Here is a 23056-nt window from a genome sequence, read left to right as displayed (position 1 = left end):
ATCAGTTGTTGAGATGTGAGTCCAAATGGATCTATAAATTACGGAGCCTTTCTCCGGCTGGGCTTAATGAGGAGCTTCTGTTCACTGGTTATTATAAACAGTTATGATTTTTTACATGTGATTGGTACCCAATATAGCCCACCGTATATGTATATTCCAACTTTTGACATAATGAGATCATTCCAGCTTGGTGAAGTATTCTCCCTTTAATAAGTATCTTAGTCTCATTAGCTCCTTATGTACAATTTTTTGGTAGTAAAGGCATGTCTGGAATTTGAGTGAATTTAGTGTGAGATCTTATAGGAGGCCCCAGGTGCCTTATCTGTCTTCCGGAATATTGTTGGTACATGAGGATTTAAACATTTTTGGAATTAATCTGTATATGATGCCGCCTTAAGACTTCATACAGTTTAAATATTTCTGACTAAGGATTACCTTTATATTCCATTATGGGGGTATTTTTCTTTCTTCCATTTACCGGATTGGTAAATCATATGATACATGATAATATTGGTTTGGGTTTGTTCCGTGCTGGGGTGTTGGTGTAAGCACATGGAATAATTGTTGGATAGGACGCACAGTCTAACGGTGACCGGTCTACTGTTGGGCTATACGCAGTAGCTTTTGCATGGCAGCACTTACATAATGTTATATATACTACTATTTACTTTTGTTTCTATTTTACCATGTGCAATTATTATGGAGTCCGCCTTCAGTAAAAAATAAAAAATCTTCCCAAAAATCGCCGATAGGATAATTCAGGATATTGTATATCCATTTTGGAGGTAGCCAGTCTCGTACACTTTTTGTATTGGGGAAGGCTATACCTAAATTTTCTAAGTGGGAGCGCCTGCGCAGTGTAACATGCGTTGCCAGGTATCCATGACAGCATCTTACGATGCGCTGCAGTAATTTCCGGCATGCTGCAGGAGCCGGTATATTTGTTAACATGTTCGGCGATAATCTTATATGAGTGGGAGCGCTTGCGCAATGCAATGTGTATTATAGGACTTCCCTGGCAACACTTAGTTATGCGCATTAGCGGATCGCTGTATGCTGAAGGAGCCGCTATGTCTATCAGCACTATTTTTAGCTGTAAAACGGCGCCTGCGCAGTGTAACATGTACTGCAGGGTCTCCTTGGCAACGCCTGACTATGCGCAGTAGTAACTTCCGGGACGCTGAAGAAACCAGCATGTCTGACGGCGTGCTCTCTAGCTGCAGCTGCACTATGAATAATAAATTGTGAGTACTATATATATTGGGGTCCTTTGTTTATCGCACTATACCTACCCCTGATGAAGTCACAGTAGTGACGACACGCGTCGGGTCGACCACGCAGGATTCGGTCCCTTTTCTCTTTATTCCAGCCTCCCTGGCCACCCTCATGGTATGAGCATGTCCATTAGGGATCTTTGTACATTCTCTACCAGAAGCAGGATTTGTCACTAGATCTTTAATATTGCCTTCACAGCCAGTTAACCATAACCTTTTTTGATCTCTGATGTTTCTTATATTTAGCTGTGGCACTTTATTGGTAGTCTGAGTGATTAGGACAGAACTAATTGTTTGTATTATCTCAGCTAGTGAATTTTGTATGCTTATATATTGGGTACCAATATAGTCTTATTATATTTGTTTCAGGGAGATTTATTTGCTATATCATAAGTATGGAGGTATATATATAAAAGGGTCCGCTCCTGTGTGTATAGATCTGTCTTCCCACTATTCTCTTGGGTAGACTTTTGTTGTCTTTTATGTATTTTAAATGTTTTTATATTGTGAGTGGTGTGGTTTAAGGACTATGACTTAATAAAATTTTGAATATTAGATGATCCCTGCAGTTTTGCATGTCTCTTTTTCTTGTTTTGGTTTATTTTAAGAATGGTAAGTATGATACACTACAAGGGACCCTCGGATCGTTAGGTATGTTTATTTTTTATTTTTTGGACCTGTGACATACGTGCCTCGGTAATATACTACGTCACTGGGCAATATCCTACGTGGCTCTGCTGTATACTACAAGGCTGGGCAATATACTACGTGGCTGGGCAATATACTACGTGGCTGGGCAATATACTACAAGGCTGGGCAATATACTACAAAGCTGTGCAATATACTATGTGGCTCTGTGCAATATTCTACGTAGCTGCGCAATATCCTACGTCGCTGTGCTGTATACTATGTAGCTGGGCAATACACTACGTGGCAGGGCAATATACTACGTGGCAGGGCAATATACTACGTGGCTGGGCAATATACTACGTAAATGGGCAATATACTACGTGAACATGCATACTCTACAATACCCGATGCATTTGCATCGGGCCACCATCTAGTGATATATAATACTCAAAAAAAGCATATACATTTTTTTCTGGATTCAATTATTCATGCATAGAATATTACGTGATTTGTGGTACAGGACGGTGGTATTAAACTTAAAAAAAAAAAAAAACTTTGACTTCTGCAGGTGACCATTTCCTTTTTTGATTTAAAATAAACTTGGTTTCAAGAGACCTAGCAATTAGGAAAAGCATAAGGCGTGTGGTAAGGGACAGAGAAGTGGTAGTACTGATGATGGTGCACACAGATGCTGAGGGCCTGTTGCTTGAGCAAAAGAAACACGCCCGTCCATGACACACAGGTTTGTGTCCAACTTTGCAAGGAGGCAAAATACAACACGTCTGCAAGCGGGGGTGGTTTAATAGCAGATAATGCTTCCAGCATGCAGAACTAGGCCAGTAGTGCTAAGATAGATGGATTGAAAGTGGGGTGACCAGAGGGAGAAGGTGGGCAACTATTCCGCAGAGCCCTGACACAACTGAATTTCTCCATCAAAGTGTTTCCCTGTCTGTTACATTTATAAAGAGAGTTCTGAGACAAAAAAAGAAATGGCCAATAATTGCAACCTGTACCATGCCAATATCAGCAGGGGCCTAACCACCACAAGCATGATCAGGCTAAGCTGCACATCAGGGTCCATGATTGGTACCATCGGGTGACACCACTGCCTCTTCCATTGTGCTAGGTGCTTCCCATCCCGTTTATGACTCTGACGGATCATCATCAGGTACTTTCAAGTCCTTGCCCCATGACAGTGTTCATCTGTCCCTATCCCATGCCTTGGAACGAAAGAGAAAGTTTCTAGCCACCCACCCACAGGCCCAAAGGCTAAATGAGCACATTTCCAGACTGCTTGCCATGGAAGCGTTGCCATTTAGGCTTGTTGACACAGGATTTTTGCCACCTCATTGCGGTACCTGTCCCTCAGTATTCTACCCCAAGCCACCACTTTTTAGCCCAGTGTTGTGTTCCGCTTTGTACCAGCACGTGTCTAGCAACATCACCCATGTCCTTACCAAGTCGGTTACTGGTATTGTCCACTTACCACTGACATGTCGACAAGCGCTTGTGGCCAGGGATGCTACATTTCCTTGACACCACGCTGGGTTAACACTGTGGAGGCCCAGGGCATAGTTCCTCCCTGGCACGGCACACATGCTGCCAACGTTGAGGATTGCTGGCCCTACTTCTATCAGGTTTTCCTCCACTCATTCCTGCACCACCTCCTGCTCCTCCTCATCCTCCATCTCCGATGTGCTATCTTAGATCACATCATCCAGATCTGCCAGAAGCTCTGTAGCACTGCCTCAGTGAAGCGCCAACAAGTTCTGCTGAAGCTAATTTATCGAGGAGACAAACCACACATCGCAGCAGTTACTTAACGGAATATCAGACCAGACAGATCTGTGGTTCTCGTCTCTGAACCTCCAACCAGGTATGGTCATTTGTAATAATGGGTGTAATCTGGTGGTGGCTGTGAAGCTTGGCAAGTTCACACACATGCCATGCTTGGCCCACGTGCTCAACTTGGTAGTTAAGTGGTTTCTGAAAATCTACCCTGATTTTCCAGAGCATCTGGTCAAAGTACGCTGCGTGAGCGCTCATTACCGCACGTCAGCTACAGTTGCCTCTGCTCTGGCAGTGCTGTGGCAATGCATGCAAATGCCAGTTTACCATCTGGTGTGCGACATGGCCACGCTCTGTAACTCCACACTGCACATGTTAGCATTGCTTTATGAACAGCATAGGCCAGTTGTATTATACCAGCTCCAACACGCCCGTATTGTGGTCAGCCTGCGCACATAATTGAACAGTGGGCATGTATGTCCAACATTTGTGCACTTCTCTAAGACTTTAAGAACTCTACAAAGATGGTGATCGGCGATGACGCCATAATCAGTGCAACGATCCCACTTCTAAGGCTGCTTAAACAGTAGTTGCTGACAATTAAACATGAAGCTTTGCATGCAGACCAGGTGGAGATGGAGGGAGACATGAGACAGAGAGATACTACCCAGCCTCATTTCATCTGCTTAGCTCGGATTGGGTAACAATGAGGAGGTCGAAGCTGAGATGGAGGAGGAATAGGGGCTAGTACCCATACAAGCTTCATACGGTCTCCTACGTTGATGGGCTAAAGGAGGGGGAATGAGGAGAAAGAGGAGATGGAGCAAATGGTGGAGAATCGTGGTGGAGAAAAAGAAATGTTGGCTCTAGAGACCTTGGCACATTTGGCAGTACTCCCCAAAAGGGAGTACTGGTTGTTCACACTGCTAGTCCGATGCTACAAGGAACCTAACATCTCTGAAAATGGTGCTATAGCAGAAGACCATTGTGGAAAATATGTTGAAAAAATTACCATCAGACAAGGCAAGGGAGTAAGCTTCCTTACCCAACCAAGGTTACCAAACTTTCAGCTATTGGGTCTCAAAGCTGGACACCTGGCATGAGCTATCCCCCTCTATGCCTTGAAGGGGCTGTGCTGCCCTGCTACTAGAGTCTTGTCTGAGCGGGTTTTTAATGCCGCTGGGGGGTCAAAACAGACAGGCGCGTTTGCCTGTCAACAAAGTGTTGACAAGCTCACTCTGATAAAAATGAACAAAGTTAGGATTAGCCACAACTTTTCCACACCACCAGATGACAGCAGCCCAAAAAGTGTTTTTAATCTTCAATATTTGAATAAGGCCCTCCAGTTGTTGCTTTCGTGGGAAAATAAATGACTAGGTGACCCTGCTTATAATTTTTCTTGGCTTTACATTTTGCGCAAAGATTTTATGAGTGTAGGAGTACATCAACTACACGTTCAAGATATTTTAATGAGGTCCGCCAGTTGTTGCCTTCAAGGGTGTATCAATGACCCTACTGATATTTTTTTTTGGCTTTGCACTGCCTGCAAAGCCTTTATGAGTTTGGAAGTGCTACAACTATACTACTTAAATTTTTTTATGAGGCACTCCAGTTGGTGCTTTCAGGGGTGTATGGATGACTCTGCTTATAATTTTTGGCAGGCTTTCCACTTAGTGATACTCATAAAAGTTATGCACTATGTGACAATTTCAACAATGTGTATGAGGCCTTCATTTATCACTAATAAAGGGTGTATCAGAATTTCTCTTCCAACATAATATTTTGACAGTTCTTGCTTCCTTCATAAATTAGACTGAAATTTCTAATGTTTTAATAAAAATTTCAATTTTGGTTTAGATTATAATTTTTTTTAATCCTTTTTAAATTTTGCCTTAAATACAAGTCATGATACAGGAAGAAATGTTTCTTAACATTTTTTCCCAGTAAACTCCAATTTCGTGTTGATTTTGAATGTTTTGTCAATGCTTAAAGTGCACGTAAAGCCCGGATTATATATAGGAGTTTAATGCTCACTGAGACTGGCAATATATATGTATGATTATTTATCATGGATATTGATTATTATTACCACAGTCTCTATATATACACCTGATATAACTTTGCCACTTTGGTGCCATACCCACTTTTCCTTTATCTGTATTTGTCTCCCATTTAAAATATGTTTTTGTATAGATGTTTTTACTTTTTGATGTGTTGAAATAAAATTTGTATATTTTTGAACCAACTATAAAAGCGAAATCTTTGGTGTGATTTACAGTTCTTAAAGTGGAGTAAGTGTGTGACACCATTGTTCTCAGCAGGGATCTGGGAGTTAGAGATGCTTCCAGGGGTCTTCCGCATGCTGTTCTCCTTCCAATTAGCATTTTTACATACATTTCAACATTTTCACTGCCCCCCAGACCTCCTTGCAGGGTCTGCTGGAAAAATGCTTGGAATTCCCAAAGACTCATTATACTCGTTATGCCAAACGAGCATCCGAGCATTGCTTGGTTTGAGTAACGAACATTCGAGCATTTTACTGCTCGTTCATCTCTAATGAAGACCCATGGATCTCCTTGGCTTTTCATGGTCTTCTCTTTGCCTCCCAACTGTAAAGGTACCTTCACACTAAGCGACTTTGCAGCGAGAACGACGACGATCCGTGACGTTGCAGCGTCCTGGATAGCGATCTCGTTGTGTTTGACATGAAGCAGCGATCTGGATCCCGCTGTGATATCGCTGGTCGGAGCTAGAAGTCCAGAACTTTATTTCGTCGCTGATCACCCGCTGTCATCGCTGGATCGGTGTGTGTGACACCGATCCAGCGATGTGTTCACTTGTAACCAGGGTAAATATCGGGTTACTAAGCGCAGGGCCGCACTTAGTAACCCGATATTAACCCTGGTTACCATTGTAAAAGTAGTGGTTTTTTTTACTTTTACAATGGTAACCAGGGTAAATATCGGGTTACTAAGCGCGGCCCTGCGCTTAGTAACCCGATGTTTACCCTGGTTACCCGGGTGCTGCAGGGAGACTTCGGCATCGTTGAAGACAGTTTCAACGATGCCGAAGTCGTTCCCCTGATCGTTGGTCGCTGGAGAGAGCTGTCTGTGTGACAGCTCCCCAGTGACCACACAACGACTTACCAACGATCGCATCGCTGGTCGTGATCGTTGGTAAGTTGTTTAGTGTAACGGTACCTTTACTCTTGTTTATCCATATGCTACATTGGTTTCTTGATATTTATACCATGATTATCCCTATTTATACATGTTTTGATGCTTTATATATTGAAGTCTATATATCCCTTTTTTCTCTTATTCCTGTTCTAGACTTTGATTTTCTGTTTATTGTTATATTATGCTGTTACAAAATGTAAAAAACTTTGAATTTGAAAAAAAATAACTATTTTCCTAAGTGAGTCTTTAAATGTGTTACAAGATTTCTCTTCTGATTAAAACATGTCCCACAATTTGAACATGAAAACGGCTTCTCTCCTGTGTTAGTTCTCTGATGTCTGACAGGATCAGAATGTGGAAAATATTTTAAGTTCAAATCAGGACATGAATATTGCTTCTCCCTTGCATGAATTCTCTGATGTGTAACAAGTTTTAATTTTGTACTGTAATGCTTCCCACATTCTGAACATGAAAATGGTTTCTGCCCTGTGTAAGTTAACTGATGTCTAACAAGACTATATTTCTCTGTAAAACATTTTGAAGAATTGAAACATGAAGATGGCTTCTTCCCTGTGTGAGTTATCTGATGGTTTATAAGATGGTGTTTCATTGTAAAGCATTTCCCACATTCTAAACATGAATATGGCTTCTGACCTATGTGAATTCTCTGATGCACAATTAAAGTTGATTTTCGTTTAAAAAATTTTCCACATTCGGAGCATGAAAATACTTTTTTGACTGCGTGACTTAACTGATGTGTAACAAGATATGATTTATCTGTAAAACATTTCCCACATTCTGTACATGAAAATGGTTTCTCCCCTGTGTGAATTCTCTGATGTGTAACAAGACTTGATTTCTGTGTAAAACATTTCCCACATTCTAAACAAGAAAATGGCTTTTTCCCTGTGTGAATTCTCTTATGTTTAGCAAGATCAGATTTCGTACAATAGCATTTCCCACATTCTGAACATGAAAAAGGCTTTTCCCCTGTGTGAACTCTCTGATGAACAACAAGATGTGCTTTCCGGTTAAAACATTTTCCACATTCTGAACAAACAAACGGCTTCTCTCCTGTGTGAATTCTCTGATGTGTTAGAAGCTTGTATTTCTCACTATAATGTTTTCCACATTCTGAACAACAAAATGGTTTCTCCCCTGTGTGACTTCTCTGATGTGATAGAAAATTTGATTTCTGTGTAAAACATTTCCCGCAATCTGAACACGAAAATGGCTTGTCCCCTGTGTGAATTCTCTGATGTTTAACAAGTATGGACTTCTCACTATAACGTTTTCCACATTCTGAACATGAAAATGGTTTTTCTCCTGTGTGAATTTTCAGATGAGTAACAAGACTTGATCTTTGTGTAAAACATTTCCCACATTCTGAACATGAATATGGCTTCTTCCCTGTGTGAATTCTCTGATGTCTACTTAAAACTGATTGTTGTTTAAACAATTTCCCACATTTGGAACATGAAAATGGTTTCTCCCCGGTGTGAATTCTTTGATGAGTTACAAGTTTGGATTTCTCACTATAACGTTTCCCACATTCCGAACATGAAAATGGCTTATCCCCTGTGTGAATTTTCAGATGTGCAACAAGATTTGTTTTTCTATTAAAACACTTCCCACATTCTGAACATAAAAATGGCTTCTCCCCTGTGTGTATTATCTGGTGTCTAACAAGACATGATTTCCTTGTAAAACTTTTCCCACATTCTGAACATGAAAATGGTTTCTCCCCTGTGTAAGCTATTTCATGTTCAACAGCCCTTCTGTGACTTTTAATTTGCATATTTGTCTTTGATGAAGCAGAAAAAAGGACCTGTTGAAAAGGATGAGGTGACAGATTTTTTCTGAGAAGGTCTTCAGGTGTATCTGGTATAATGACATGTTCTTCACAATTATCAGGTGTAATCGCAAGATTATCTGCTGAAAAATCTGAGAGTATCAGACGGCCCTCTGAGCTCCTGGTACAGTCATCTGCCAATAAAAAAATGATTTTATTATTTTTCAGTAACATTGCATTGGAATTGTATTACTATTTATTTTATTATGTACTGTATAGCATTTCCATGCAAACTGTAATACAATTCAATTATTGACAGACTAAGACAATAGTCCACAAAAGAAGGATTCATAGATTACAGTGTTAGGTCACTGGGTTCTCTCATTTCAAATTTTAGTTTCTATTATAGCCATCTTCTCAATTCATGTTTCCCTGTGTCTGTCATGAATCGGGATCTATATAGTGATGAGTGAACCCGAACTGCAAAGTTTGGGGTTCGTACCGGACACTGTTTGGCTTCAGTACCAAATAAAGTTTGTTGAAAGGCTGCAGAGCACCCAATCAACAAGCTTTTAGGCTGTGAGCACTTCTGGAGCCGTCACAACCATACTAAGTATTGGCCTGGCTGTGGCTGGCCGGCGCAACATGTGGTTCGGCCTGTATAAAAGACGGATCACGGGTTCGCCGCCATTTGAGTTTCAGCAGTGGTACAGAGTGTGGTAACAGCCCGATGCACCGTGCACCAACCACACATCGCAGAGTGCCATAACAACCTTTTTCCAGTTTAATCCACTTCACAATCTTTTTAAAATCATCCCAAAAATGTTTCAGAGGCCAAATCAAGTTCTTGCTTTTTGCCTTTTTGTTTTGTTTCGGGTTGTCTTATATGACTATCATCTGATGGAAATGAGTATTCCTTCTGGCCACATACCGCTCTTTCATAGTTCACAAAATTATAACTTCGTTACATGCATTTATTGCCAGATTCAGACTATTTATGGTCATCTGTATACAGAAATTCCAAAAAGAAATAAAAATTAATGGATTTAATGATCATTCACAGTTTCACTGTACCATCAGTGTGTACACGGTAGTCGTTGGAAAGGGCCTCATCTTCCAAGCTATTTCCAATCCACTTCACAATCTCTTTAAAATCATCCAAAAAAATGTTCTGAGGCCAAGTCAAGTTCTTACTTTGTCCCATTTTGTTGTATTTGTAGTCAAATATCAGTATCATCTGATGGAAATGAGTAGAGATAAGAACCCGAACTGTAAAGTTCAGTGTTTGTATCGGACACATAGTGCTGAACTTCGCACTTGGACTTTCTCCGGAAGACCGTTGTATTGTTGGTGTTCAGATGCCGAATAAAGTTTGATGAAAGGCTGAAGCGCAGCCAATCATCAAGCTTTTAAGCTGTGGGCACTTCCAGAGGCATTACAGCCACACCAAGTATTGGCATGGCTGTGATTAGCCGGCACACCATGTGAACCAGCTTGTATAACTGCCAGATCACGGGTTGCAGCACCATTCTGCTCTGATAAGCATAGCGACAGGACGCAGCTCTAGTGAGGGACATTGTTAGGTTCTCTGTGTGTACTCTGCACCCATCTCTGCGTTAATACTCTGCCAAAAATCTGGGTCGGTGTACTCAGCAAAACAGGCTTTTTTTTAAAATAAATTTATGAAGACTCCAAAACATTGGGAATGGCAAACAGAACAAAAAAACTGGCGGAGTATACCAATGGGTTGGTGCAGCTGGCGTACTGCTCTACTCAGCCAAAGGTAACAACAAGTCCTGTGGGATCCTCGCCTGGTTAATTTTAATGAATGTGAGCTTGTCCACGTTGGCTGTGGACAGGCTGATGCACCGGTTTGTGATCACACACCCTGCCTTGCTAAACACACATTCCGACTTGCCGCAGGGCAGGCCAGCATCTCCAAGGTGTAAAGGGCATGCAATTTGGAGACCCAGTGGTTAAATTGGGCAGACCCATCACTTAGTACGTGGAGATGTGTGGCCACATACTCTTCCACCATGTTGCTTAAACGCTGACTCCTGTGAATACGAACTGTATCAGATCGTGGTGCTGGATGATGTGGGGTGCTGGGGAAGGTTTTCTACATTTCATCCAGGTTAACTCTTCCTTTCAAGGTGGTGCTGGTGCACAAACTGCGTTGAGGAATTCCACTTCCTCCTCTGCCATGTGCTTCCACAAAGCCCCTGCTGTCGGGTGGGAACATCGTTAGTAGCGCGTCTACCAGAGTGAACTTGTATTACTGCATTTTCTAATCATGCTCCAGCGATGGCATGTAGTCCTTGTAGCAGGGATCCAGCAGGGTGGCCATAATGAGAATGCCGAAAGCGTGCACAAACGGCCTCCACTTTTTGTAGCAGCTCTGATATCTCGAGGTAATTTTTCAGGAAGCACCACCAAATTCAGCACATATACCAGGCAATGGATGCGTGTCAAACCGGCTAGGCCTAAAACTGCTACGATATTTTGCCTGTTACTGCACACCACCAGGCTTGGCTTGAGGCTCAGCAGCACCAACCACTCATCAGTTTGTCGGTTGATCTGCATTCCACAGCTCCTGCATGGTGTGGAATTTTTTCCCCAAACAGATAAGTTTAAGAACAGCCTGCTGATGTTTCCACCTGGCTGTGCTGAAATTGGTGGTGCAGGTGTTATGCTGATTGGATGACAAGGGGGTAGAGGAAGCAGGGTAGGTAGAGAAGGAAACATTCACAGGGAAACCTTAAAAAACAAACATATTACAGAACCAAAGTTCAGGTTTCTATTGACCTCTATTGGGTTCAGGCTCAATCAAATAAATAAGGCAGCACTCCGTAGCGCCATAGCTTGCAAACATGAAATATGAAAACTGAATTGCATTACTGCACTAGAAATATGAAAATTGAGAAAGCTTAGCGCATAAATTGGCCAATTCATGTGTACCTGGTAGCCACGTTAAAGCGTTTCTCGTTACCAGGACCTAACAATGGCAATCCTCTCTTAGAATAAAGTCTTCATCTGAAAAATGGCAATTTGAACAAACAAACCCAAACTGTTCAAATTTGCCTAGACAAAGTTATCTAAAATTCTACAGAAATTTTATTTGCAACAAATAGATTTGCTCATCTTCACTTTATTCTCTCCCAATTAACCCCTTCCCGACCTGTGACAGCGTATGCGTCATGAAAGTCGGTGCCAATCTGACCTGTGACGCATATGCTGTGTCACAGAATGATCGCGTCCCTGCAGGTTGGGTGAAAGGGTTAACTCCAATTTCACTCGACCTACAGGGACAGGGGGAGTGGTACTTCAGCCCAGGGGGGGGTGGCTTCCCCCCCGTGGCTACGATCGCTCTGAATGGCTGTTGAAAGTGAAACAGCCAATCAGAGCAATTTGTAATATTTCACCTATGAAAAGTGGTGAAATATTACAATCCAGCCATGGCCGATGCTGCAATATCATCGGCCATGGCTGGAAACCCTGATGTGCCCCCCGCCACCGATCTCCTCCCCAGTCCTCTGTTCTATCCTGTACTCCCCTCCGTCCTCCTGTCCACTCCCCCGTCCTCCTGTCCGCTCCCCCTTGCTCCGATCCACCCCCCCGTGCTCCGATCCCCCCACCTCATACTTACCGAGCCTCCCGGTGTCCGTCCGTCTTCTCCATGGGCGCCGCCATCTTCCGGCCAGCAGATTCGTTCCAGGTACATTTTGATCACTGTGATAAAACCTATCACAGTGATCAAAATAAAAAAAATATCACCCCCATAGGTAGGGACAATAATAAAATAAAGAAAATATATATTTTTTTTTCTCCACGAGGGTTAGGGCTAGGGTTAGGGTTAGAATTAGGGTTAGAACTAGGGTTAGGGCTAGGGTTAGGGCTAAGGTTAGAATTAGGCTATGTGCACACGGTGCGGATTTGGCTGCGGATCCGCAACGGATTGGCCGCTGCGGATTCGTAGCAGTTTTCCATCAGGTTTACAGTACCATGTAAACCTATGGAACACCAAATCTGCTGTGCCCATGGTGCGGAAAATACCGCGCGGAAACGCTGTGTTGTATTTTCCGCAGCATGTCAATTCTTTGCGTGGATTCCGCAGCGTTTTACACCTGTTCAATAGGAATCCGCAGCTGAAATCCGCACAAAAAACACTGGAAATCCGCGGTAAATCCGCAGGTAAAACGCAGTGCCTTTTACCTGCGGATTTTTCAAAAATGGTGTGGAAAAATCTCACACGAATCCGCAACCTGGGCACATAGCCTTAGGGTTAGGGTTGGAATTAGGGCTAGGGTTGGAAATAGGGCTAAGATTAGGCTTGTGGTTAGGATTATGGTTAGGGGTGTGTTGGGGTTAGGGTTGTGGTTAGGGTTGGGATTAGGGTTAGGATTAGGGTTAGGGTTGGGATTAGGGTTAGGGGTATGTTGGGGTTAGGGTTGTGATTACGGTTATGGCTAGAGTTGGGATTAGGGTTTTGGGTGTGTTGAGTTTAGTGTTGGAGTTCGAATTGAGGGGTTTCCACTTTTTAGGCACATCAGGGATCTCCAAACGCAACATGGCGCCACCATTTATTCCAGCCAATCTTGCGCTCAAAAAGTCAAATGGTGCTCCCTCCCTTCCGAGCCCTGACGTGCACCCAAACAGTGGTCTACCCCCACATATGGGGTACCAGCTTACTCAGGTCAAACTGGGCAACAACTATTGGGGTCCAATTTCTCCTGTTACCCTTGCGAAAGAAAAAAAAAATTTATTTTCACGCCTCTGCGTTATAAACTGTGAAGCACGTGGGGGTTCAAAGTGCTCACCACACATCTAGATAAGTTACTTGGGGGGTCTAGTTTCCAAAATGGGGTCACTTGTGGGGGGTTTCTACTGTTTAGGCACATCAGGGGCTCTGCAAATGCAACGTGATGCCCGCAGACCATTCTTCAAAGTCTGCATTTCAAAAGTCACTACTTCCCTTCCAAGCCCCGACGTGTGCCCAAACAGTGGTTTACCCCCACATATGGGGTATCAGTGTACTCAGGACACACTGGGCAACAACTATTGGGGTCCAATTTCTCCTGTTACCCTTGTGAAAATAAAAAATTGCTTGCTAAAACATAATTTTTGAGGAAAGAAAAATGATTTTTTATTTTCACAGCTCTGCGTTATAAACTTCTGTGAAGCACTTGGGGTTTTAAAGTGCTCACCACATATCTAGATAAGTTCCATGGGGGGTCTAGTCTCCAAAATGGGGTCACATGTGGGGGAGCTCCAATGTTTAGGCACACAGGAGGCTCTCCAAACGCGACATGGTGTCCGCTAACGATTGGAGCTAATTTTTCATTCAAAAAGTCAAATGGCGCTCCTTCCCTTCCAAGCCCTGCCGTGTGCCCAAACAGTGGTTTACCCCCACATTTGAGGTATCAGTGTACTCAGGAGAAATTGCCCAATAAATTTTAGGATCCATTTTATCCTGTTACCCATGTGAAAATGAAAAAATTGAGGATAAAAAATTTTTTTGTGAAAAAAAAGTACTTTTTCATTTTTACGGATCAATTTGTGAAGCACCTGGGGGTTCAAAGTGCTCACTATGCATCTAGATAAGCTCCTTGGGGGGTCTAGTTTACAAAATGGGGTCACTTGTGGGGGAGCTCCAATGTTTAGGCACACAGGGACTCTCCAAACGCGACATGGTGTCCGCTAAAGATTGGAGCCAATTTTTCATTGAAAAAGTCAAATGGCGCTCCATCCCTTCCGAGCCCTGTCGTGCGCCCAAACAGTGGTTCCCCCCCACATATGGGGTATTGGCGTACTCAGGACAAATTGTACAATAACTTTTGGGGTCCAGTTTCTCTTTTTACCTTTGGGAAAATAAAAAAATTGTTGCTAAAAGATCATTTTTGTGACTAAAAAGTTAAATGTTCATTTTTTCCTTCCATGTTGCTTATGCTGCTGTGAAACACCTGAAGGGTTAATAAACTTTTTTGAATGTGGTTTTGAGTACCTAGAGGGGTGCAGTTTTTAGAATGGTGTCACTTTTGGGTATTTTCAGCCATATAGACCCCTCAAACTGACTTCAAATGTGAGGTGGTCCCTAAAAAAAATGGTTTTGTAAATTTTGTTGTAAAAATGAGAAATTGCTGGTCAAATTTTAACCCTTATAACTTCCTAGCAAAAAAAAATTTTGTTTCCAAAATTGTGCTGATGTAAAGTAGACATGTGGGTAATGTTATTTATTAACTATTTTGTGTCACATAACTCTCTTGTTTAACAGAATAAAAATTCAAAATTTGAAAATTGCGAAATTTTTCAAAATTTTAGCCAAATTTCCATTTTTTTCACAAATAAACGCAAAAATTATCAACCTAAATATACCACTATCATGAAGCCCAATATGTCACGAAAAAACAAACTCAGAACCGCTAGGATCCGTTGAAGCGTTCCTGAGTTATTACCTCATAAAGGGACACTGGTCAGAATTGCAAAAAACGGCCAGGTCATTAAGGTCAAAATAGGCTGGGTCATGAAGGGGTTAATGGATCAAGATATTGCATGCAAAGGAAGGCAGTTCCAGCACCCATCCAAAATGCAGATCTAAAGCTGAAACACGGAGCCAAGCGAGTCCACAATTTGCAAACATGACTATTTTTTACATGATTATCTGCATCCAGCCTTATTAAACTGCATGCCTACAGCAGCGGGACATCTGAATACCTTTATATAAAAATTCGAACACTGGCCTTAAGGAGAGACAGGAGCCCACGTTAGAATGCAGAAGGACCTTCCCCTGATCTATTGCGTCCATCTACGTTTGCCTCATTGCACCGATTGGACATGTCAGAGGCATGTGCGTATACCATTTTTTTGTTTAAAAAAAAAAATAAAAAATATCAAACCTAGGCGAAGTGGGTTTATGTCTAAGAATTCAACATTATTTACTCCACCGCCTTTTTTTAAGGCTGGTGTGCACTGAGGCAGTCTTAAAGAAGTTGTCCAAGACTTTTTTTTTTTTTTTTTAACTGAAGGTCTAAAAACTAAACAGTCAGGTAGTTTCTAACAGTAGCAGGCAACAGATCAGATCGGTCACCTACTGCTTCTGGCAAAGATTCAGCTGCTCCACATCAGCAGAGCAGCTCTTCTTCCAGGCTGTCGTCGGTGCATGACTTCCGATGTCATACTGATTGACAGCTGGTTTCTCGCAGTTAAACTATCAATCACATGAGAGTAGAGTCAAATAGAAGTTGCAGTTCTGTCGAAGTGATGTCACCAGAAGACGCTAATTCAAAAACAAGAGCGTGCTGAGACCACTCTGTGCCGGCCGAGATCGGCGGTGGGCACAACAGTCAGATAGTTAGCAACTACTTGCATGTTAATTCTTAGCACATTGTAAGAGAAATAGTCCCAGAAAACAACTTAATAAATCAATCCCTAAATTCCCATCAAATGTTCCATGTGAACACAACAAGGCATGACTTCAGACATCATGGTGACTGACAGCTGTCTTCCCACAGTTAAACTAACAATAACATGACATCAGCAGTCATGCTACATCAACAGAGCAGAGTTGAAGAGTAGCCGCCGCTCTGTTGACGTGATATCACCAGAAGATGCTGAATCAAATGCAAGAGTGGTCTATGACCGCTCTTTGCCTACAGAGATCGGCAGTGGGCACAACAGTCAGGTAGTTAGAAATTGCCTTTGTGTTATTTCTTAGCACATTGTAAGAGAAATAATCCCTGATAACCACAGCCCCTAATTCCACATCAAACGTTTCATGTGAACACACCCTAAAAAACTCATAATCTAAAGTTACTCTACAACCAGTGACTCATTAGAGTCGGTGACTTCTCTGCATTTAGTGGTCACTACTCACCTGTGCTGTTATCTATAGGAATCTCCTCTTTACACCACTCATCCCCCCTCATGTATGTCTCTGTAGTATTAATATGGGGCAGATCTTCACCCTGAAAGAAATATTGTAAAAGTCACAGACAGAGGAAGATGTTTGAGAAGATCCAGACAACAACTAATATCTATGATCAGCTTTATCCTGTCATCTCCACCAGATATAAAACATACACTGAAAGTCCACATTACTAGAGACACCCATCTAGTAACACATAGGATCTTCTTTGCCCTTCAGAACCTCAGATATTAATCACGTGATAGATTTCACAAGGTGCTGAGATTGTTCCCCAGGAACACTGGCCTATGCTAACAGGATAGGTTCTTGCAGTTGCAGCAAATTAGATGAAGGTGCCAAGATGCTCTGAACAACCAATTTTACCTCATCCCAGAGATACTTTATAGGGTTAAGATCAGAGGACTGTGAAGGCAGAAAACAAGGAAAACTCACTGTCATATTCCTGGTGTAAAATGAATGGAAGATCCTGGCACCTCCTGAAGTGAATTGATGTATGACATAAAGGTATATTTGTGATGCTGCAGGATATATTATAATTATAGGACACTAATGAAAAGTACTGTAACTATATGGCTAATGTCACGGTTTATTGTAGTCAGTTTTATATGATCATTATGGACTGTTGGCAGCCGGTACAGGGAAGAGTTACAGAGGGTCAGTCCTGCAGCTGGGTACGGGAGAGCTACAGAGGGTCAATCCTGAAGCTGGGCGGGGGGAGAGTTCCAGAGGGTCAGACCAGCAGCTGAGCAGAAGGGAGTTCCAGAGGGTCAGCCCTGCAGCTGGGCAGAAGAGAGTTCCAGGAGGTCAGCCCTGCAGCTGGGCAGGGGAGAGTTCCAGAGTGTCAGCCCTGAAAGCTGGACAGGAGAGAGAGTTCCCAAGGGTCAGCCATGCAGCTAGGCAGGGGAGAGTTGCAGAGGATAAGCCTATTAAATGTGCCGAAAAATTTGGAAGAAGGAGAGAGGTTTATTCTATAAATAGACCCTTGGGTGCTATTAGAGTTTAGTTGTAGATTGAAAGTTCAAGAAAGAAAAGTAAAAGACTGAAACAAAAAGGCTGGAGCATGGTGTACGTGACAAGGAAAGATGGGGAAAGCCTGCTTTTAAACTGACCACTGATAAGTGGCCAAAAAACTGAAGTTTAGTTGGCAAGACTTGGGACCAGATCAGAAAGGAAGTAGAAAAAGCAACTCTAGTGATTCTGAGCTGAAGGTAAAGAAAGGTAGCCAAGCGTTTGTGGGGACCCTGAGATCACAAGGACAAAGGCTAAGTATAAGCTTGACTTGTAGTCAGAGACGATTTTAGACAAAGTGGGGCCCTGGACAAAAGTTTAAGGCTATTTGCCCACGTTGCGGAATAGGGTGCGGATTTTTCCTCACCTTTTTTGTAAAATTCGCAGATAAAACGCACTGCATTTTACCTCCGGGTTTACAGCGGATTTACTGCGGAATTAATGCAGGTTTTGTGCGAGTTCCAACTGCGGTTTTACACCTGAGGATTCCTATTATGGAGGTGTAAACCGCTGCAGAATCCGCACAAAGAATTGACATGCTGCGGAAAATACAACGCAGCGTTTCCACGCGGTATTTTCCGCAGCATGGGCACAGCGGATTTTGTTTTCCATAGGTTTACATGGTATTGTAAACTGCATGGAAAACAGCTGCGAATCCGCAGCGGCCAATCCTCTGCGGATCCGCAGCAAAATAGGAATTTTTGTCTACTCACCATAAAATCCTTTTCTCTGAGCCATTCATTGGGGGACACAGACCATGGGTGTATGCTGCTGCCACTAGGAAGCTGACACTAAGTGATACAAAAAAAGTTAACTCTTCCCCTGCAGTATACACCCTCCTGCTGGCTCTCAGCTAACCAGTTCGGTGCAAAAGCAGTAGGAGATCAATAACAATATCTGAGCTTATAGCATGTCACATTATATATGAGAGTATAGCATGTCAAACTATAAAACAAGCACAAGCTAATAATAGGGTGGGAGCTGTGTCCCCCAATGAATGGCTTGGAGAAAAGGATTTTACGGTGAGTACACAAAAATCCCTATTTCTCCTTCACCTCATTGGGGGACACAGACCGTGGGACGTCCCAAAGCAGTCCCTGGGTGGGGACAACATCAGATCAGGCCCTGTGTAACCGCTACTTACAAGTGCGCCACCGCGGCCTGCAGAGTCTGCCTGCCCAGACTCACATCTGTGGAATTGTGGGAATTATAGTGCTTCAAGAATGCATGCGGACTGGACAAATCCGCAAGCTTGCAGGCGTGCTTTGCCGACGCCTGGTGCCTAGAACCCTCGGTAGACAGGGAAGATAGGCTGACATCTAACACGGAAGGACTCCTGGATGGTGAAACGAATCCACCAGGCTAACATGGCCGATGAAATGGCTAAAACCTTCCTGTAAATGTCAGGAAGCCTTCCTCTTACCATCAGGAAGCGCAAATAAAGCGTCCAACCTTCGGAAGGACGCAGTCCTCAAGACGTACCTACTCAGAGCACTCACTTCGTCCAGAATATGGGGAACTCATTCCATTTTGTGGACTGGTGCCGAAAGAGATGAGGGAAGAACGATGCCCTCATAACAGTGGTAATACAATACCTCCTTGGTAACAAGGGACTGGGATGGCCTGAGGACAACCTTACCTTGAAGGTAATAAGGGAAAAAAGTCTGAAAGAACAGAGCAGCTAGCTCTGAAGATTCGTCAGGAAGAGGATATTGCAGAGAAAAAAGGGCGACCTTCCCTGATAGTAAAGTCTGTCCGGATCAAAACGAGTCTACTGTAAGACTCCCAGGACCATTAAGGTCCCAATGATCTAACGGTATGCGATAGGGAAGAACTACATGTGAAAACTCCCTGCGAGAAAGTCCCTACTTGTAGTTTTCCGCAATAAGGCGGAAGGATACTAGCTCCTCAAACAAAAAACGGACGTGGTCAGTGCAGATCTCCGAGGATCACTGAGGCCCTTTCTGCTTTCGAAAGGCTTTCGGAAGTAGTGGAAGGGGAGTTATGGAAACTGGTACCACGGAAGAACCAGAACATGCAGTGCGATGGCTCTTGGATCTCAAGGCCGAACCACGAACTCGAGTACATTGGCGTTCAGTCTGGACGTCATCCGATCTACAACTGGAGAGCTCCAGTGAAGGCAGATCTGATGGAAGACTTCTGGGTGAAGTTCCCACTCACTTGAGGCAGAACCCTGACGGCTGAATATGTTTGCCGCCCAGAGTTCTACTCCTGAGATATGTACTGCCGAGATCACCGAATGATAGATCTCGGTCCATCAGAGAATGTGAGGTACCTCGGCGATGGCGCCTGACCGTGGGTATCTGCTAGATGATTGACATATGGCACAGCCGTGGCATTATCCAATTGAATTCAGATGGGGTGACCTGCCAGATGGCAGTGGACCTGCTATAGGACTACTGTTCGGATCTCCGGAGCAATGATCGGGAGAAGACGACTGGCATTGGTAGTTACTAATAACCATTGAACCAGGAGAACGGCCCTGGATGAAGAAGGAGCTCAGAGACTACCGTCTGAAAGTCTGTTTGACTTGCTGAAAATGAGCGGAGCAAAGGAAACTGCTTCCATTGTCGTCACTATTTTTCCTCAGAACCCTCCTAGCAAATCGAATGAAATGAGGAAATGAGTGATCAAGTACGCGAGCTCCTTGTTGAAGGGCCATGACCTTGTCTCGAGGGAGAATTACCATCCTTCTGGAAGTGTGCAGGAGGTGAGAGTGTATTGCAAGTGATATAGACGACTCAGCATAGTCCTGGAAGAGTGGCTAGACAGTCGACCAAACAGGGCAGGACGACCACGCCTCTAGGGTGCAAGAGGAACAGGACAGCCGCCATGACCGTTGCGAACACTCTGGGTGAGGTAGCAAGGCCGAAGGACAAGGTTGTGACTTGAAAATGCTGTTCACGAATGGAAAAGCGAAGGAATTTTTGAAGAGGGGAAAATGTCATGATCTCTGCAGGCAGAGATCATAGCAAGCCTATAGAGGGACAAGCTCTCGGAAGATGGAACTATACTGACCATGAACTAAGCCTGCCGCGCAACTAGAAATAGCCAGGTAGCATTTCCTATTAATCGCTAGATGCCCAGCTCTGGCCTAAGACCTAAATAGCTAGCAGAGGGAAATATAAGACCTGGCTCACCTCTAGAGAAATATTCCAAAGAAGACAGTAGCCCCCCACATATAATGACGGTGAGTTCAGATGAAACAACAAACGCAGCAGGAAAATAGTCTTAGCAAATTTGAGGTCCGCTTACTAGATAGCAGAAGACAGATAGTATACTTTCATGGTCAGCAGAAAAACACTAACAAAACACCATCCAGAGATTACCTTAAACTCTGGCATTAACTCATAACGCCAGAGTAGCAATCCCTGATCAACGAGAGCTTTCCAGACACAGTAACAAAACTTCAGCTGTGAACTGGAACAAATAGGCAAAACAAAACATGGACAAAAGTCCAACTTATCTAGAAGTTGTCTAGAAGCAGGAACAAGCACTGAGAGGCATCAGATAACATTGTTGACCGGCAAGAAACCACCAGAGAAATGAGCTTAAATAGCGACACCCACTACTGATGGAACCAGGTGAAACAGGAAAGAGGATGACAAGTCCAATTCCACAAGCGGCCACCGGGGGAGCCCAGAATCCAAATTCACAACAGTACCCCCCCCTCAAGGAGGGGGCACCGAACCCTCACCAGATCCACCAGGGCGACCAGGATGAGCCCTATGGAAGGCACGAACAAGATCAGAAGCATGAACATCAGATGCATTGACCCAAGAATTATCCTCCTGGCCGTAACCCTTCCATTTGACCAGATACTGGAGTTTCCGTCTGGAAACACGAGAGTCCAAAATTTTCTCCACAACGTACTCCAACTCACCCTCAACCAACACCGGAGCAGGAGGCTCAACTGAAGGTACAACAGGTACCTCATACCTGCGCAATAACGACCGATGAAAAACGTTATGAATGGAAAAGGACGCAGGGAGGTCCAAACGGAAAGAAACAGGATTAAGAATCTCCAATATTCTATAAGGGCCGATGAACCGAGGTTTAAACTTAGGAGAAGAGACCCTCATAGGGACAAAACGAGAAGACAACCACACCAAATCTCCAACACAAAGCCGAGAACCAACACGACGATGACGGTTGGCAAAACGCTGAGTCTTCTCCTGGGACAACTTCAAATTGTCCATAACCTGCCCCCAGATGTGATGCAATCTCTCCACCACCGCATCCACTCCAGGACAATCCGAGGATTCCACCTGACCGGAGGAAAATCGAGGGTGAAACCCCGAATTACAGAAAAACGGGGACACCAAGGTGGAAGAACTGGCCCGATTATTGAGGGCGAACTCTGCCAATGGCAAAAAAGCAACCCAATCATCCTGGTCAGCAGAGACAAAACACCTCAGATATGTCTCAAGGGTCTGATTAGTCCGCTCGGTCTGGCCATTAGTCTGAGGGTGAAAAGCAGATGAAAAAGACAAATCTATGCCCATCCTAGCACAGAATGCCCGCCAAAATCTAGACACAAATTGGGTACCTCTGTCAGAAACAATATTCTCAGGAATACCGTGCAATCGGACAACATTCTGAAAAAACAGAGGAACCAACTCAGAAGAAGAAGGCAACTTGGGCAGAGGAACCAAATGGACCATTTTAGAGAAACGGTCACAGACCACCCAGATGACAGACATCTTCTGGGAAACAGGCAGATCTGAAATAAAATCCATCGAGATGTGTGTCCAAGGCCTCTTAGGAATAGGCAAGGGCAACAGCAGTCCGCTAGCCCGAGAACTACAAGACTTGGCCCGAGCACAAACGTCACATGACTGCACAAAGACTCGCACATCTCGTGACAGGGAAGGCCACCAGAAGGATCTTGCCACCAAATCCCTGGTACCAAAAATTCCGGGATGACCTGCCAATGCAGAAGAATGTACCTCAGAGATGACTCTGCTGGTCCAATCATCCGGAACAAACAGTCTATCAGGCGGACAACGATCCGGTCTATCCGCCTGAAACTCTTGCAAGGACCGCCGCAGATCAGGAGAAACGGCCGACAAAATTACTCCCTCCCTAAGGATACCTGTGGGTTCAGAATTACCAGGAGAGTCCGGGTCAAAACTCCTAGAAAGGGCATCTGCCTTAACATTCTTAGAACCCGGTAGGTATGACACCACAAAATTAAAGCGAGAAAAAAATAAAGACCAGCGCGCCTGTCTAGGATTCAGGCGTCTGGCAGTCTCAAGATAAATCAAATTTTTGTGGTCAGTCAATACCACCACCTGATGCCTAGCCCCCTCGAGCCAATGGCGCCACTCCTCAAAAGCCCACTTCATGGCCAAAAGCTCCCGATTCCCAACATCATAATTCCGCTCTGCGGGCGAAAATTTGCGAGAAAAGAAGGCACAAGGCCTAATGACGGAGCAGTCGG

General features: G+C 43.7%; 1 protein-coding gene across 3 annotated transcripts in view; it reads right to left on the bottom strand.

The window, feature by feature from the left end:
• Positions 1-6627: 6627 nt before the first annotated feature.
• LOC143767230 (uncharacterized) overlaps positions 6628-23056 on the bottom strand; it is a 47274-nt gene continuing 30845 nt past the window's right edge. For all 3 annotated transcript variants that reach the window (XM_077255405.1, XM_077255406.1, XM_077255404.1), the window contains 2 exons: positions 16534-16624; positions 6628-8857 (listed from right to left, as the gene is read on the bottom strand). In XM_077255405.1, coding sequence (XP_077111520.1) covers positions 7098-8857; positions 16534-16624 — 1851 coding nt within the window. In that variant the 3' untranslated portion in view covers positions 6628-7097. The remainder of the gene's footprint in view (positions 8858-16533; positions 16625-23056) is intronic.

This window comes from Ranitomeya variabilis, chromosome 4 (genome assembly GCF_051348905.1).
Source record: "Ranitomeya variabilis isolate aRanVar5 chromosome 4, aRanVar5.hap1, whole genome shotgun sequence".
Taxonomy (NCBI): Eukaryota; Metazoa; Chordata; class Amphibia; order Anura; family Dendrobatidae; genus Ranitomeya; species Ranitomeya variabilis.
This window is presented reverse-complemented; position numbering and strand designations above follow the sequence as displayed.